The sequence below is a fragment of the Musa acuminata genome, chromosome BXJ2-8, assembly GCF_036884655.1.
Source record: "Musa acuminata AAA Group cultivar baxijiao chromosome BXJ2-8, Cavendish_Baxijiao_AAA, whole genome shotgun sequence".
NCBI lineage: Eukaryota > Viridiplantae > Streptophyta > Magnoliopsida > Zingiberales > Musaceae > Musa > Musa acuminata.
The window spans coordinates 45,920,187-45,935,754 of NC_088345.1; the positions used below are offsets into that span (position 1 = coordinate 45,920,187).

Sequence of the window (15,568 nt, forward strand, 5' to 3'; positions counted from 1 at the left end):
CTACAATAAATAGAAGGTAGAAAGACAATGACAAAAAATTTTAATACTGTCATTATCATCGGTCGATAAGAACTCATGGCAAAAAAAACATACTGTACATACTACATCCACATATAACACTCGAAGAAAATGTTTTTCTATCAAATCGGTAATTACATAAATGATATACAAAACGACGTTTCAATTATATCATTCCGAACTTAATGAATTAGATTTTAGCTCTTAAGCTAGATATCGTTCTCCCGTGATCAATCAGATCAATGCTAACATGATCTATTCCACACAAGAATACGATAAGTGATATGAGACGTGAATATTTATTTTACCTTCGAGAAATTCAGGATTGATCTGGTTTAAGATTTATTTCTTTATCTATTCCACACACTATAACTCTCAGAAACAAGTTGGATCGATACCATCATATCAAACTTATAATCAAAATTGATTGTATCAAATATGAGCTTCATTTTGCCTAAATTGTTAGGAGACAAATAGCCTATAATTCAAATAAACCCTTAATTGTCAGATTTAAAGATAGGGCCTACGTGATAACTTCCACTTTCAATGGAGATTTAACGTCGAATTCACTTTTTATACATATATTTTTTAAAAAATATTCTATCAACTAAAATCTACAATATATAAAAGATACTTATGTTAAAATAACTTTTGCATATTAAATAATAATAATAATAATGATAATAATAATAATATTTTAAAATTGATTAATAAGAAACTTCGGTGTTATTTTCATATCAACTAAAATCTCGGTGTTATTTTAGTGATTGGATGTTGCACTCGTGCAATTATCCATTCAGTTCATCCACAACATTATTAGAATACTTAAGTTGCCCAAAGTTGGATAGGATATAATATGAATATTCTCAACTTTTTATTTTATTATTATTATTATTATTACTATATACTACTTAATCATATAATCCTAGTTAAAGATTTTTTTATGTTAAATAATGATGATGTCATGAGTACTGTATTGATGAGTCAATACGGTTGATCCACTATCGAAGGTACAGGCTCAACCAAATGTCTTGGTGATATGAGAGACTTGGTGAAGTGAAACCGTACAAGCGACCTAGTTAGAAGTCATTCTGTTAGTGAGGACTCGGTTTGAGATGATCAGGTAGGCGATATAGGACCTTCTTGGTTGTAAGGTTCCTCCTTAGGGCTGGGTTATCCAGCTTTCCATGGGCGGATAGTTGTCTCGTGGCTGCATCCTGATAGTAGAGTCACCTCCTAATCATCGACGATCTTACATGACAAGTCAACGTTGGTGGTTGTCTGGGACAGTCGTATAGTCCTTTCAATGCTTAAGTCAGCAAAAGGGAGAAGATAATAGTGTAAGTTGTATGATTGAGTTGATGTGTAAATAATCCTCTCTCAGCATGAACTGATGGGTTCCTTTTTATACTTGATCCCTGAGCCTTTTTATTGGCTAGCCTAAGATAAGATTAGGTGAATCACTTGATATCATTAATGCGGGGCATATCGGGATGTAGTACGACGTCAGCTAATGACTTAGAGCCCTATTTAGGTGTCGGTCAACCTCGGTGGCAGATGAGTTGGCATGAGATAAAATCATCCCTATCAAATAATAATAGAGATGATATCTTGAAAATAGATCAATTAATATATAAAATAAATTTATTGGTGAAAATAGATGTATTTATATTTATTAACGATAAATATGGTTGCACATAGGCTTAATATAGAGAGCATTGCAGTTACAAATCTGAGGCCAGCAAAGTTCTTCGCCTGCTATTTATTAGGATCGCATGCATTTGTTCTCGGCGCCGGGCTTCCCATTCCTCAGCCAGCAACCATGAGGCCAAGCCACCTCCTCCTCATCCTTCTCTCCCTTTTCTCTTCCCTCCTCCCTTTCGCCTCTGCCGGTCCCACGAACAAAATTGGCGAGGTCGCTGGCATATGTTCCCACACAGACTACCCATTCCTTTGCATCTACGCGTCCACCACTTACGGCCAGTCATATCTTGCCATCGACGCTGCGTCCTTACTCGCCATGCACATCAAGATGACCGTCGATCACACCCAAACCGCGAAGGCCATAGCGTCGACCTTTGCCGTCAACCCAACCACAACCCCCCAAGTGAAGCAGGCACTGGAGGTCTGCGTCAAACAGTACGATGATGCATTCGATGATCTCGCGACAGGGAGCACCGCCGTCGCCGGGCACGATGCAGGCACAGCCAACAGCATGCTGAGTGCAGTCATATCGTACTACGGCACATGCGATGATGCTTTCGCGGAGATTTATAAGGCAAATCCCTTGGCCAAGCAAGATGATTTCTTGATGAAGATGGTGAGCAATGCCCTCGCTCTTGCCCAGTTGATCCTCCAGTGATGGCTGCAGCTTTTTCTTGGTGGCAGCGGAAGAGAAAGTGAGAGGGAGGAGTTTGTGGCATGCAAATGGAGATGTGGTTTGTGCCTATAATTGGTTTTCATCCTCTTTTGTGACTCCCTATATCATCAATAAATGGGAGCTGGCCTAATTATCAGCCATCTTAGATCTTATGATCACTAATTTGGTCTAATTAATAATTTATCGGATGCTATTAACGATGATGATTGTATTATCGTGTCAGGTGCCAATGTCATGCATAAATTGGATAACGATAATTTAAAATTATCTAAAATTAGAAAATGAAAAGATAAAAACATAAAAGTATATGTGAAATATACATTTATTATATACAAAATTCAAATAATAATTTTAAGATGTCAAATTAATTACTAAATATAAAGTAATAGAATGTCAAGTTCAATTGTTTACCAAATGAGATAATTATTTTCACAAAAAAATAGTTGATAATAATTATCAACTCGACGAAAGTGCCAATCTCAAAGCTAATGATCTAAGCGGGTTAGATAGGCTTTAATATTCGTGAAATCTGATCGCTGTCGTTGGTAAAGATGAATGAATAGTTTTGTAATTCAGAGCAAATGTGGGGGCGTATATGTAATTGGATAAATAGAGAAGAAAATTGAAAGGTCGGTTTCTCTAGAAAATACTCGAATATTTTCCAAACAATATCCTTAATTTAAGTATTATTTGGGTATTTTAGATGTTTTTATGAAAATAAAAAGGTACCCACTTTTAATTTTTTTCAAATACCCTCAATTTAAAAAACCTAAAATACCCTTTACAAGTTTTATGTCAAATTTTTTGCTCATTTTTTAACAAGTCTTCAACTATTATAATATTTTTTAATAATATTTTATTATATATTATTAGGATATTAAAAATATTATAAATGATATCATATCCTGCTTTTTTTTTATTGTCATTCGTCATATATCACTATAATATTATATTTATAATTTTATAATTAATTTGATTAAAATTTAAAAAATATTTATAATATTTATAATATTTTCAAGTAAATTTTGTAGTAATTTTGTTATGATGGTTAAAATACTGTAACATGTCAATAATATTATAACAAATAGATAGTTTCGCTATTCTTAACTTCGGGCATTATTTGAAAAAAATAAAACAAAAATATTGATTGAAAAATACTTCAAATATGGGTGTTTTCTAGAAAAATCGCCCAAATAGAAACCTAATTCCAAGTGACTCGCTTCTCTTATCAGATCAGATTCGTCTCAGGGAAGCAACCGACGGCTTCCGCTTTACCTTGCGAATTGGATAAGAGGAGAGAGCGCGGTGAGTCGGGTAAAGGGGAAGATCCGGCAGAAGCTATGGTGTTCGCGGCAGCGACGACGACCACGACGGCGCCATCTTCCGCGGCCGCCTCCCCCCTCCAATCCCTCGCGAGGGGAACCCTTCGCCTCTCATTCGGCAGCCCTCTTCTCCATCCCCAGTCCTCCTCCGCTTCTCCCAAGTACCCCTCTTGATCCATTCTCGCCTTTTCTTTCTTTCTTAAAGGATGATTGATCTTACCGTTTAGTTCGCTTCTTCTCTACCAGGAAGGGTAGGAGGCTCGTCTGCAGCTGGAGCTCTCCCAAGGCCGTTTATTCCGCTAACTCCTGGGCTCCCGAACGATCTCAGAGGAAAGGGATTTGGTCTATCAGGTATCTTCTTCTTTTTATTTGTTTCTTCTATCGCGTTGCTAGGAATTGAGTAAAGATTTGTCCTTTTTGCGTGTGTGATTTTTATTTGGTTCTAATTTAGGGATGATTTGGTGATGCCGTCGTCACCCTATTTCCCGATAGAGGCACAGGGAGGGCAGGGGCCGCCGCCCATGGTGCAGGAGCGGTTTCAGAGCGTCATCAGCCAACTCTTCCAGCATGTATGATTTTGGGATATCCTATTGTGGTTAGATTTTCTTGATTTATAGCCAACTCTTGTTTGTAGAGAATTATTCGGTTCGGCGGACCTGTGGACGATGACATGGCAAATATAATCGTGGCGCAGCTTTTATATCTGGACGCTGTTGATCCTACAAAGGTCTTTTACTTACCAAATGGATATGCTATTTTCTATGCTTTCTTAACTAGTTTTCTTTCACAAGTATTACAGTAAGATGCATAAAGATGCTCTTCTATGGACTCTAATTCGAAACCTATTAACTACACGAAACTATGTGAACCACTAGGATATTCAACAGACATTTTCATTGACTTTACTTATTTTGAGTTATATCCATAGGGAACTTCATTTAGCTTCCTGTTTCTAGTTCTCACCAGTGGTAAATATCCACTATGCTTGGTCATAACTTGTAACTTTGTTTTGTGTTGAAGAGAAGCACATCTATATGGAGCTATTTCTGAGATACATCTTGGATGTACACAAGTTATGACGAGCTTGATATTTACTTATATGTATATTCATAAGGTGCACACTGGCACTGGAAATTTGGGTTGGTAATTCTGAGATTTGTTGAACTATCATAGTATTGTCTTTTCATTTCCAGCTCTTAATGCTGTATAGTTCAGAACTGATGTAGCTCAATGATAACCAAGTTTTAGAATTTTAGGAATTATTACATGGTTCATAGACAAGTGAACCATTCCCAGGTCTTAGGGACACACAAGTGATGCAATAACAAGCAGCTTAGGCCATGGTTCACAGACCAATATAGTTTTCAAATGTTGCTCTTGTGCGTTGAACCTCTTAGTTTAAGTTGTTGCAGACCTAATCCATGCATCTATTATCAGAAAAACCTTTTCCCTTGCTATAATTTGATATGAATCTTGATTGGCTTGTGGCATTAAAGTGTCTTCTGAGAAAATTCAACATAAGGGTTGATGCATCCTACTCTAGGACAAAGAACTATGTCTTCTTTTTAATTTGATTTAGTTGAGTCTAGATTTTTTTCAGTTATTTCCTAGACTTAATTAATTTTTCGATGTTGATTTTGTTTAACATAAGTCTTCTTTTGTCATTACCTTGGGTTATCTTTCATTTTTGTGCTAGAATGGTGACAAGATAAAGCAGAAAATTTATCTGAGTTCTAGATGATTTTAAACTTGTAAAGCATAAGATTGGGTCCTAAGCTGCAATTTTAGTTTGTTAGTCTACAAATAAAGGCTTCATTGGTTGACACATTTATAACAATGATATCATGATTATTTTTGGCCAAAAAAGAAACAATGTTCCTTTCAGCCTTGTGGACTTGGCTATCTTTTTGTCTCCCAATGATGTTTTTTGTTTTTTCCTATCTTGGTCTTCTTCCATCTTGCAGTTTCTTCACTTTTTTCTTTACACTTTAAAACTTATAAACTTGGTTAATCATTTATTTGCTGCATTAATTTTCTATGGTATATTTATGATTGATTCAATATCATATTAGAGCACAGATTTGGACTACCATGTCTCTTTGTGTTGTGTCAAGTATTTTTTATGAAATTATTTTGCATATGATGTGTCTTGGGTCTTAACAATAACAACACAAATGAGAGCAGGAACCTCAGAAACTGCAAAACTACAAGAAGCAATAGTTTCCGATATTTATATCTCTTTGCTCCTTCATCTTAAGTTAATAAGTGTGCATGCGAAATTTAAGTGCATTTACTGCCCTTTTGATGATTTTACAGCAGGATACTAAAGTGTCCCACCATGTGTGAGAATTTTGACAATACCTGGCTGTTTTGTAACCATCATAACAGATAGCTAAAAGGATGTTATGAATATTAATCTCTTTTATTATTACAGCAGGACTTTTATATTTAAGCTGTCTTGTGTTGTTGAAATCGAGGGTATAAAATGTACAAAAAAGTTTTCTGAATCTTGATTTCTCTCGTGACTCTGTGGTTTCTCATGTGATCATTCAACTTTTAGATTCAAGTTATTGGTATTTACATGATCAGGCTTTGATTAGAGATCTGCCTCCTCCTGTTTAAATGCATAACTTTCTGTAAGATATTCAGTGAAATGTTTGGTGTCATTTATTTTTTGATGAAAAAGAAAAAAATGAATCTTATTCTTTCAAAACTTCAATTGATTATGTTGTTCCTTCTTAACTGAATTTTCTTAGGAATTTTTCTTTGTTGATCTCTATGCTTTGTAAATGCCATTTTCATATGATTTCTTTTTTAGTCCTTTCATATAAACAAGTCAATCCTAGAGCATCTTAGTTATGGAAGCCATCTTAAATCATTATCTTGTTGTCTTGTAGGATATTGTCATGTACGTGAACTCTCCAGGAGGATCAGTTACAGCTGGTAACATTTCTTCTGCTTTATACGTATGTATGTTAATATTATCTTTACACGCAGCTGTGTGGTGAGCACAGAGTGAACTATTCTTTGGCCTTTAACTAAAGAATATTATCTTTACTTTTCTGTTGTGCATTTTATTCTAAAGTGTTTGAGCTGTATCATTTCTAGGCATGGCTGTATTTGACACAATGCGACACATTAGGCCTGATGTTTCTACTGTTTGTGTTGGTCTGGCAGCCAGGTAATGGCACAATGCATTTTATTCTAACATAATGGTAATGTTTCTACCGGCACAACGCATTTTATTCTAACGCACATCTGCTCCACCTTATATGAGAATGCATTTTGTCGAGCTCTACTTAATTTACTTGTGTATAATTATAGCGCAAATGTTTAGGCACTTGTTTTTGGTGGTTTTGTTGGAACTTCCATGTAAACATGGAGCCATGTGAAGAGATATCAACAAATACAGAGTACAGAACATGGAAATTGATATGCAGTCTTTTTCAGACAGTAATATGGTCTTTGCTTTCTGTGTCATATTGGTTGTGTATGACTGGAACCTAGTTGATCCTTTGTGAAATTCTTTTCTGTTCTATGTGCATTGATTGGTCTGGCCACTGGCAATGACAATTATAACTATTTACTTGGGCCCTGAACTTCTGAATTTACGTTTGGGGATTAGCAGATAACAATATCTTACTCTAGTACCTACAAACACTGTTTCAGAATGAAATTGAAGTACGTTTCAAATTTGTTCTGATGAATTTAAAGGATAAGTAAATTCTCCACCGCCTACTGGCATAAACAGTGTCTACTAGTGCCTATGTTCATCATTATTGTCTGTAAATGTGATTATAATAGAAGCTGCTTCATTTATAATTGTTTTCCCCTTCGATCAATTTATCACCATCACCGAAATTGCTTGTGTTTCTTGATTTATTATATTCTTAGTTATGTCCATCTCCACTGGCCACTAAGCTGGCTTTTTTTCATTGTTTCATCTTTCAACAACAGTATGGGTGCTTTCATTTTGAGCTCTGGCACAAAGGGTAAGTCTTCTAGACTTAGGTTACTCAACCAAGTTGATAATGGCTTTTCCATTCGTTTTATGTTTGTGCAAATAAAACTATTGCAGGGAAAAGATACAGCTTACCAAACTCCAGGATTATGATTCATCAACCTCTTGGAGGAGCTCAGGGTGGGCAAACCGATATAGACATCCAGGTAAAAGCCAGATTTTCTTTTTTGTGAAAATTTTCATAAAACTGTAGATACTTTAACACATTGATGTGGATGATGTATGATTTGTCCTGAGATGTCTAGTCAGTCTTTGACTGGACGTGAGAATGTGGACTTTAGATGCCTGCCAGAGTGTCAAGTAGCGATTATTTATCATCCAGTCTTAATTTGCATTTTGATGTTAGGGCTTGGGAACCCGATGATTCTTAAGAGATTCTTGGTTAAAGTCTCAAACTCAGTTGTCATAAAATATCACTGTTTATCATGTTGACTTGCAGGCAAATGAAATGCTTCATCACAAGGCCAATTTGAATGGATACCTGGCATACCACACTGGTCAAAGCTTTGAAAGGATCAACCAAGACACTGATCGGGACTACTTCATGAGTGCCAAAGAAGCTAAAGAATATGGTTTGATCGATGGTGTGATCATGAATCCTCTCAAAGCTCTGCAGCCACTACCAGCCACGCAAGAGTGATTGCCGATCAGCTAAATGCATTGTTAGATGTTACTTCTGTGGCCATAAGCGAGGAAGGGTGATTTTAGGAACAAATTGCCCAAGAGAGCAGTGTTTTTGTTATTTGTGTTGCAAAGTACTGCATGCACAATTCCAGATGTAGTATTAGTCTACGGTTTTCTGGATACTGAGACTTTATTACCCACAAGTTTTACAATTAGGACCAGAAAAGGAATGTTGTAGTTGCTTCATTTTATCTTGTCTGATTGATGATTGTGATCTTGATTATATTTTGAGGTCTGTAAGGCTCTGATTCTTCTCAAACCCCGAATTGGTAGGAGCCCGATGTCCCAGAGATGTTTATTATCGATTCACACATATTATTTGTTTTAGCCAACATTTTAAAACCGAACCTGGATAGTAACCTGCTGTTCTACCCCAGTCATGAGTCAAAGTGGTTGAATTCATAGGTTAATTAAAAAAAGAATAAAAGCATATATAATAATAATTCAAACTGGGCTTGGATATAAGTTTTTATTTTGTTGAAAAAAAGCCAATTAGGTATAAAAATGTAAGTGCTTGTAATCTTGTATTCTAACTTGTCATTAATGTTAAATCACAATAAAACTGTCCTTTTAGGTATAATATTAAAGATAATGGACTTCAATACTTTGTAGAATGGATAGATAACAAAGGAGAAAATATAAGATGTGCAAGTGGCACGATTCATGCATAAACTATATTCGCACTGTATTATTTTCAACGCAAAACACATTCCTATACGCTCAATTGTGCAAATTTTATTCTACTCCTTCAATCCATGTATTCCATCTCCATTTATAATGCGTCAATCTAAGGAAGTGTCTCAAAGAAACCAACGGACCCATGTGCGATCAACGTACGTGCATTCGAGTGCCAAGAATCGTGCGCGCCATGATCATCATTGCTCTCCACCTCTGTGCTTCCTCCTATTTAATCCGTTAGTCTTACTTCCAACTACAGAGAGAGAGAGAGACAGAGAGAGAGACAGAGAGAGCAATGGGATTAAGTAAACCAGAGAGACAAGAGGAGGAACCGTTCATCCGTAGCTTTCTCAAGCACTTCTTCCACACGCTATCCATCATCACCATTTCTCTCCTCTTCCCCGCCTCCTTCCTCACGCTCGACAGATTCACCGCCGCCTCTACCCCCTCGATTCCGCCCTCTTCCGTCCTCGCTACCGTCTTCCAGCGCGCCGCCCTGCCTGTCATTAACGGACTCGTCTCCGTCGTCTGTCTCGCTGCTCTCGTGCACTCGCTCACCGGCCGCATGGTCAAGCTTCCTGCCGCGGTTGCATGGACTCTCCTGTGCCTCTTCCATGTCTGCCTCAGCCTCGGCACCGAGGTAACCATCGCCTCCAGAGCCGAAACGATCGACGACGCGCTCGTTCATCACAGCATTACGTGGATCAAGCGTGCAGTCCTCTTCGTCGGGCTTCACAGGACGATGAGGGTATGGGCGAGCATGGTGGTCAAACGGGTGGCCGACGACACCATCTTCGGGGCGGAAGTCCAAGAAGACATCTCCGACAAAGTGGTGATCTCAGTGGCGTTCGCGACTCTTTGGATAACGATGCTGCAGAACGACATTGCCCGAATGGTGTTTGCTGCAGTAGAGAAAGGGTTGACGAAGGACATGGACTTGGATGGTTACGTTGGCTGGTTTGTGAGCCATGCCATTGTGACGACAGGCATGGTGAGAAGTGTGCAAGGGCTGCTGTGCGCAGGGAAGTTCTTGTTTTGCCGCTGTAGAGAAGCAGATGAAGACCACCTCACTGCAGATCACAAGGTTTGATTGATATTGTGTAAAGTAGTAATGCCTAATAGATATCGTTGATGGCATTGAGTCGTCTACTATTGTCAATTTGTAGTGGAACTCTATTTCTCATCTCTAAGTTTACGGCAGAGAACAAAGAAATGAATCAAAGAAATGTTTTTACATGTGTAAACAATTGATAACCTTGATCTATGGTTCATATTGAAAGAAACAATTGTTGGAGGCTAACTCATTGAAGATATGCCACTCACAACAGCTTAAAAGACTACAGATTGCTACCACTGGACTAATGGATAAACCAAGCATTCATTCCCTTTCAGTTTGTCATCACCCAATGGACCATCACACAAGCAAGAAAAGTTGAAACCTTTGAGAAATGATTGCTGATAGCAATGCAGGATACAACAAAAATAGAGAATTAGCAACTAGGAAGAAGCATAAATTTTCATGACAACTTCAGCCAAACATGAGTTGTGTCATTACATCAAGCAACCACTCAAAGACATTTAGCAGCATAATGTCACTAGATGCAGAGTCATACACTCATCACACTATATGCTGAACTAGAACTCCATAAGACACTGATTCAAAGACAAACTGAGAGAAGACAGGACAGTATGAACAGTAGGAAGCAAGCAAGCTCTGAACTAATAGACCAAGCCAGTGGAGACGAGACACACCACATAAAGTTATCACAAGGCTGACTCAGAACTGAAGCATGTCGGCTGTGGCAGAGATAGGCTGCGCAGGGCGAGGAAGCTGCCATGGTTTCAGGAGCTGGTCAGGTATCTCCGGTATGTCCATGGCCATCCCGCTAAATTCCTCCAAGAAGCGGAGCACCGAGTTCAGCGATTGCAATCTCTCAGTCAATTCCGTCAACTGAGCCCTGAGGACAGCGTTCTCAGATTCCACCTCACCGTAACGCTGGGTCAGCAAATTGATCTGCATCTCAATCTGGCTGTTTTGGTTCTTGAGCTCTGCCGCTTGGCTTATCAGATCATCGAAGCGCTGCTGCTTTCTCATCCGGGACCTCCTTGCCGACTCCCTGTTCGAGAGCATCCGTTTTCGCTTGTGCTCGTCGATACCGAGCAGGGGGGACTCTTGACATCCCGTAGATCCGCGGACCGGCAAGGAAGACATCGTCTTCTTTTGTCCAAGGGTTTGATTACTTCGTTGGAACTAAATCAGGCAAAATCGGTTCTTTCTCGAAATGAATGGATCAAGCCACGAGCTTTACTTCATGAGAAGACGTAGAACCAGTAGAGGAAGACCACCGAGAAGGAGTGGAGGAAGCAGATGCGCAGAATAGCGAGATTCATAAGAACTAGATGACGGTTCTCCACCAAATCAGGCGCGCAAACTTCGACATCTGTGCAGGGGTTACAACTAGCCTCAGAAACCCTAGTTTCTACTGACAGAATCAACCATCAAAGGATGTTGCCCACAAGAAGCAAGGTAGTGTTCTCAGAACAAAGCAAAAACAGGGGAGCTCGATGGCAAACCCAACCCTCCAAAGATCAGATTTTGGGAGCAGGATTACTAGGAACTAATCAGACAAATAGCAGAACACCACTGAACAAAATCGAACAAAAAAAAAAAAAGGAAAAACAAAAGGGAAGAAATAAGAAAGACTTACCCGAAGAAGACGGCGACGACTGAACCGAAGAGAGGGCGGCCAGTTAATGAAAAGACAACAGAGAGATACCCAAACTCGGCTATTTATAGAGGAAGAGAGGGGCATTTTGGGCGTATCTTTGTCGCTTCTTCAGCGGCTGTTCACTGCTTCGTGGGGGGCATTTTGGGCATATAATTACTGCTGCCGTTTGGGTAGGTGTGGTTGGAGGAGAGTAGCAAATGGGCTACTTCGGGTTGGTCTGCTTCTAATTACTTGGGCTTAACTTATAAGCCTCTTATGTTGTTAGATTAGTAATTGAGATGTCAAAATGACAAAGATGCAAAGTCTTGAGCAAGTGAAATCAAGATTAAAATTGGGGCTCATTGGATCTTTTTAATTATTTGAAGTTTTATGATGTATGATGATTCAATTAAAAATACTTATCATAGTATCAAAGGTGGTTGCCTGTTCAAAATTTGAATCTACATCTCTCTATCCAATTCGATGTTAAATTAATATTTATATAATGTTCTTTCCAATTGATTTGCATCATTCAGTTGAATTTAGTTTCACTTATCAAGTTTGATCTCATATGAAAGGGGATCTTAGAGTTTATTATTGATTACATAGTTTCATAAAAGTTCTAAGTATGTAGGATTTGTGATAATTCAATTAAAATATTTATCATCCTGTGGAGGTAATTGAGAGCTTCTTATATTCTCAAGAACAGCACGCATGCATGCACTCACAAAGGATGTCACTTAGATTTGCCGTGCAAAGATGCCTCCAAGTCCATGGTTTTGGCCTTTGGAAGATTAGGAAGCATGAAAAAGAGAGCAGGCTGTAACCTTCACTTTTACCTTTCCCAGTTCTTATCCTGCTGAGCTTTCAGTCAATCCAATTTCTCTTCTCTCTGTGACGTTTAAATCTTGTAGTCCTCAAGAAAGAAGAGAACTGCAAGCGTGAAACTTTGGCTGATTTAAGCTCGCATTCCTGAGCTGAATCTGAGATCAACTCCGCTCATGTTTCTTGGAATCGGAGATCAACTCCCAACTTATGATGGGAATGATTCTGAATGAAGGAGACTTTGACAATGGCTAAACCATCTCACTCACTAAAAGAAAGGAAGCATTTCATCATCATAATCATCAGTACTTCTGTATGAAGACCGGACATGGGTGTTTCTTGGCTGCATGCAGTCGCGTAGTCCCCAAGTAAGTGTTGACAGTGGCAGAAACGATTGAATGGAGGTTGAGACTTTGGCTTATGGGACTGCGTGCGGTTGCGTAGGCCTCAGGGAGTGTGTTAACGATGGTTAATAGATTGGATTAGGATAGAGTTTTCATTTGTGATCCAAGAAAGAAAGAAGAAGAAGAAACATATCCTCCAACAAAAAGCCTATGCCAAACATCATCACTGCTACTACTCATCTTGCTTTACCCACTTGCCTTATGATAGTAGAGCTAAATTCCCATTCCCCCAACACAGTCCTCATCATTATTAGACTCACATCATATCATGCCTAATATTATTATTTTCTTAGGATTTGGGCTATGTGTGTTGGATTCTTGTAGCCACAAATATAATATCAAAGCAGCTAATATTTATAGATGGCTGGTTACTTATTTCTATCAGTTTAGTCACATATCAAAAATTAAAAAGATTAATACATAATAGATTTGGGCTTTGTGTATATGATATCAAAGCAACAAATATATATAGATGGTTACTTGTAGCTTATAAACATTGATTTATAAGTATTTCTATCAATTTAGTCTTATATCATTATTATTAATTTATAATTAAATATTTTTTATTAGTGATTTAGGCTTCATAAATTAGTAGATCAATTATCGCATCACATCAAACAAATAATATTTGAATTATTTCTTGATGACTTGCTCATCATTAGAAATCAAACTATTGATTCTTGAAGTATTCAATAAACCCTTAAATGGAGAAGATTGTAACACCTCAAAATCTAGATTTACATCAAAAATTTGATAGAACATAAGTTTAATTTTTCTTGAATCAGTCATTTAGGTTTAATAAATCAATAAATTAACCATATCATTAGATGGAATCGTGCAATATATGGTCATCAAAATGCCTACATGGATCATTTAGCAGCCATAAAACCTAGTAATTAAACCATTGATTCATGCAAAGCAAGGCATCCACCTTACCCTATACTGTAGCAAGTCACAATTAATTCCCCTTCCACAATAGGTCATGATTGAGGCAGCTCCTTCACGTAAACACAACACCCACCAAATCATTAATTGGAAGTGGACTGCTCGACTGGTGGAGCCTGCAGCAATCTTTGAGTGCTGAGAGAGACTAGTGATGGAAAGCCAAGAGAGTAGATCTCAGACATCAATCCATCAGCAATTGACTGCCACAAAATGCCTACAACTCCCAACACATGTTGTGTAGCCAATTCACTCCACTCATAATGCTCATGGAGTACTTATTCCTACCATTTGATGTTACAGGACAGTCTCTGAAAGTGAAATTACCATATACAACAAACTAAAATCTGTGACTCCTGAGATAGATGTACATGAATTATCCCAAGGGATGTAATATTATTATATTGGTGTTGACAAAATTAACTACTTGATTAGTCTTATGTATATAGGAAAACATTTATATTTTTATATGAAGAATGTTAAACTAAGATATTTAATAGTGTTGTGAAGCTTAATTTTATTTGATCCTTTTAAAAAAATATATATCACTAGCTCCCACATTTAAGCTCATTATCCAATGTGAAAATACATAAATTAACTTGAATAGGATGGTACATAAGTAATTATTAATATATAAATTAATAATACAAAAGTAAGATATGAATAAGGATATATCTCGAATCGAGTAAGAGTTTATTGAATATAAATCCTCTCATTTATCTTGAGAGAAAAATCTGAAAGCACATTCGCTTGTATAGATTAATCAAACATGGGACATATTAATAATTTTAAGAATTTTATTATATTAGAGGTGTGAATGTCTCTTTGTTTATTTGATATTTTTTATTTCGATAAGCATGGAGCTATTTGTCATAGATTAATCAAGTAAATTTTTTTTTTATAAAGAACCTATACAAAATGATAATGAAGACAAGGGGTGACAAGTAGAACAAGATAAACTTGCTAATCTAAATAAATGGTTTTGATTAATTTCCTTCCTTATATAAACAAACTAATCATTAATTGCTTATGGTAAATTAGGCTTTTTTTAATCAATTAATGTTGATCCTTCAAGGTGGAAGGACCCTTTTGCCCATGCCGCTAGAAAAGGAAATCCATCTTCCCTAAGAAATGCTCCTTCTTGCATTGGTTCACTTTCTATTGATTGATAGATATTTTTCATCTGATGTGAAGTGACAAAACTAAAATTTTCATATGAAATGATGCATTCAATCCTTGCTTGATCATAACCAACTGTCATTTGATATCCAAGGTTGTCTACATTTCATTTTCAGTCCATATTGGAACCTATTCCATTCTTGAAAATAATTTGATTGAATTTATCTCTCAACGTAATTGCATCGTGTGGAAGGTAGCCTACACATGAAGTGGATACAAGACCTAACAGGGATGGGGAAAGATTAATAATGTTCTTAAGTTGGTGTCACTTTGTGCAAACATATATAAGGCTTCATAAGTCATCTTGAACTTTATATAAGTAGGATATAATTATCATTTAAGTCAACCATAATGAAAGTATTAAAAGATATTTATTTATTATTTTAAGAGGGATATTGGCCTCCATC

At 37.3% G+C, this 15,568-nt stretch overlaps 4 protein-coding genes across 4 annotated transcripts; 3 read left to right on the forward strand and 1 right to left on the reverse strand.

Moving 5' to 3' along the window:
• Window positions 1–1,803: 1,803 nt before the first annotated feature.
• On the forward strand, window positions 1,804–2,550 carry LOC103995489 (pectinesterase inhibitor 12-like). Its single transcript, XM_009416085.3, has one exon. It carries the CDS (start codon window positions 1,841–1,843, stop codon window positions 2,378–2,380), a length of 540 nt encoding a protein of 179 aa, XP_009414360.3. The 5' UTR covers window positions 1,804–1,840; the 3' UTR covers window positions 2,381–2,550.
• Window positions 2,551–3,612: 1,062 nt separating this feature from the next.
• LOC135619698 (ATP-dependent Clp protease proteolytic subunit 5, chloroplastic-like) lies at window positions 3,613–8,611 on the forward strand. Its single transcript, XM_065121960.1, has 9 exons — window positions 3,613–3,881; window positions 3,967–4,071; window positions 4,172–4,289; window positions 4,355–4,447; window positions 6,618–6,663; window positions 6,829–6,901; window positions 7,678–7,712; window positions 7,799–7,887; window positions 8,181–8,611. Exons 1-9 carry the CDS (start codon window positions 3,739–3,741, stop codon window positions 8,379–8,381), a joined length of 903 nt encoding a protein of 300 aa, XP_064978032.1. The 5' UTR covers window positions 3,613–3,738; the 3' UTR covers window positions 8,382–8,611.
• Window positions 8,612–9,398: 787 nt separating this feature from the next.
• Window positions 9,399–10,193, forward strand: LOC135620416 (uncharacterized). The gene has a single exon (XM_065123341.1). It carries the CDS (start codon window positions 9,399–9,401, stop codon window positions 10,191–10,193), a length of 795 nt encoding a protein of 264 aa, XP_064979413.1.
• A 437-nt stretch (window positions 10,194–10,630) lies between these two features.
• Window positions 10,631–11,454, reverse strand: LOC135619699 (bZIP transcription factor 53-like). Its single transcript, XM_065121962.1, has one exon. The coding sequence runs from the start codon at window positions 11,313–11,315 to the stop codon at window positions 10,881–10,883; it is 435 nt and encodes a 144-aa protein (XP_064978034.1). The 5' UTR covers window positions 11,316–11,454; the 3' UTR covers window positions 10,631–10,880.
• Between the last annotated feature and the right edge of the window lie 4,114 nt (window positions 11,455–15,568).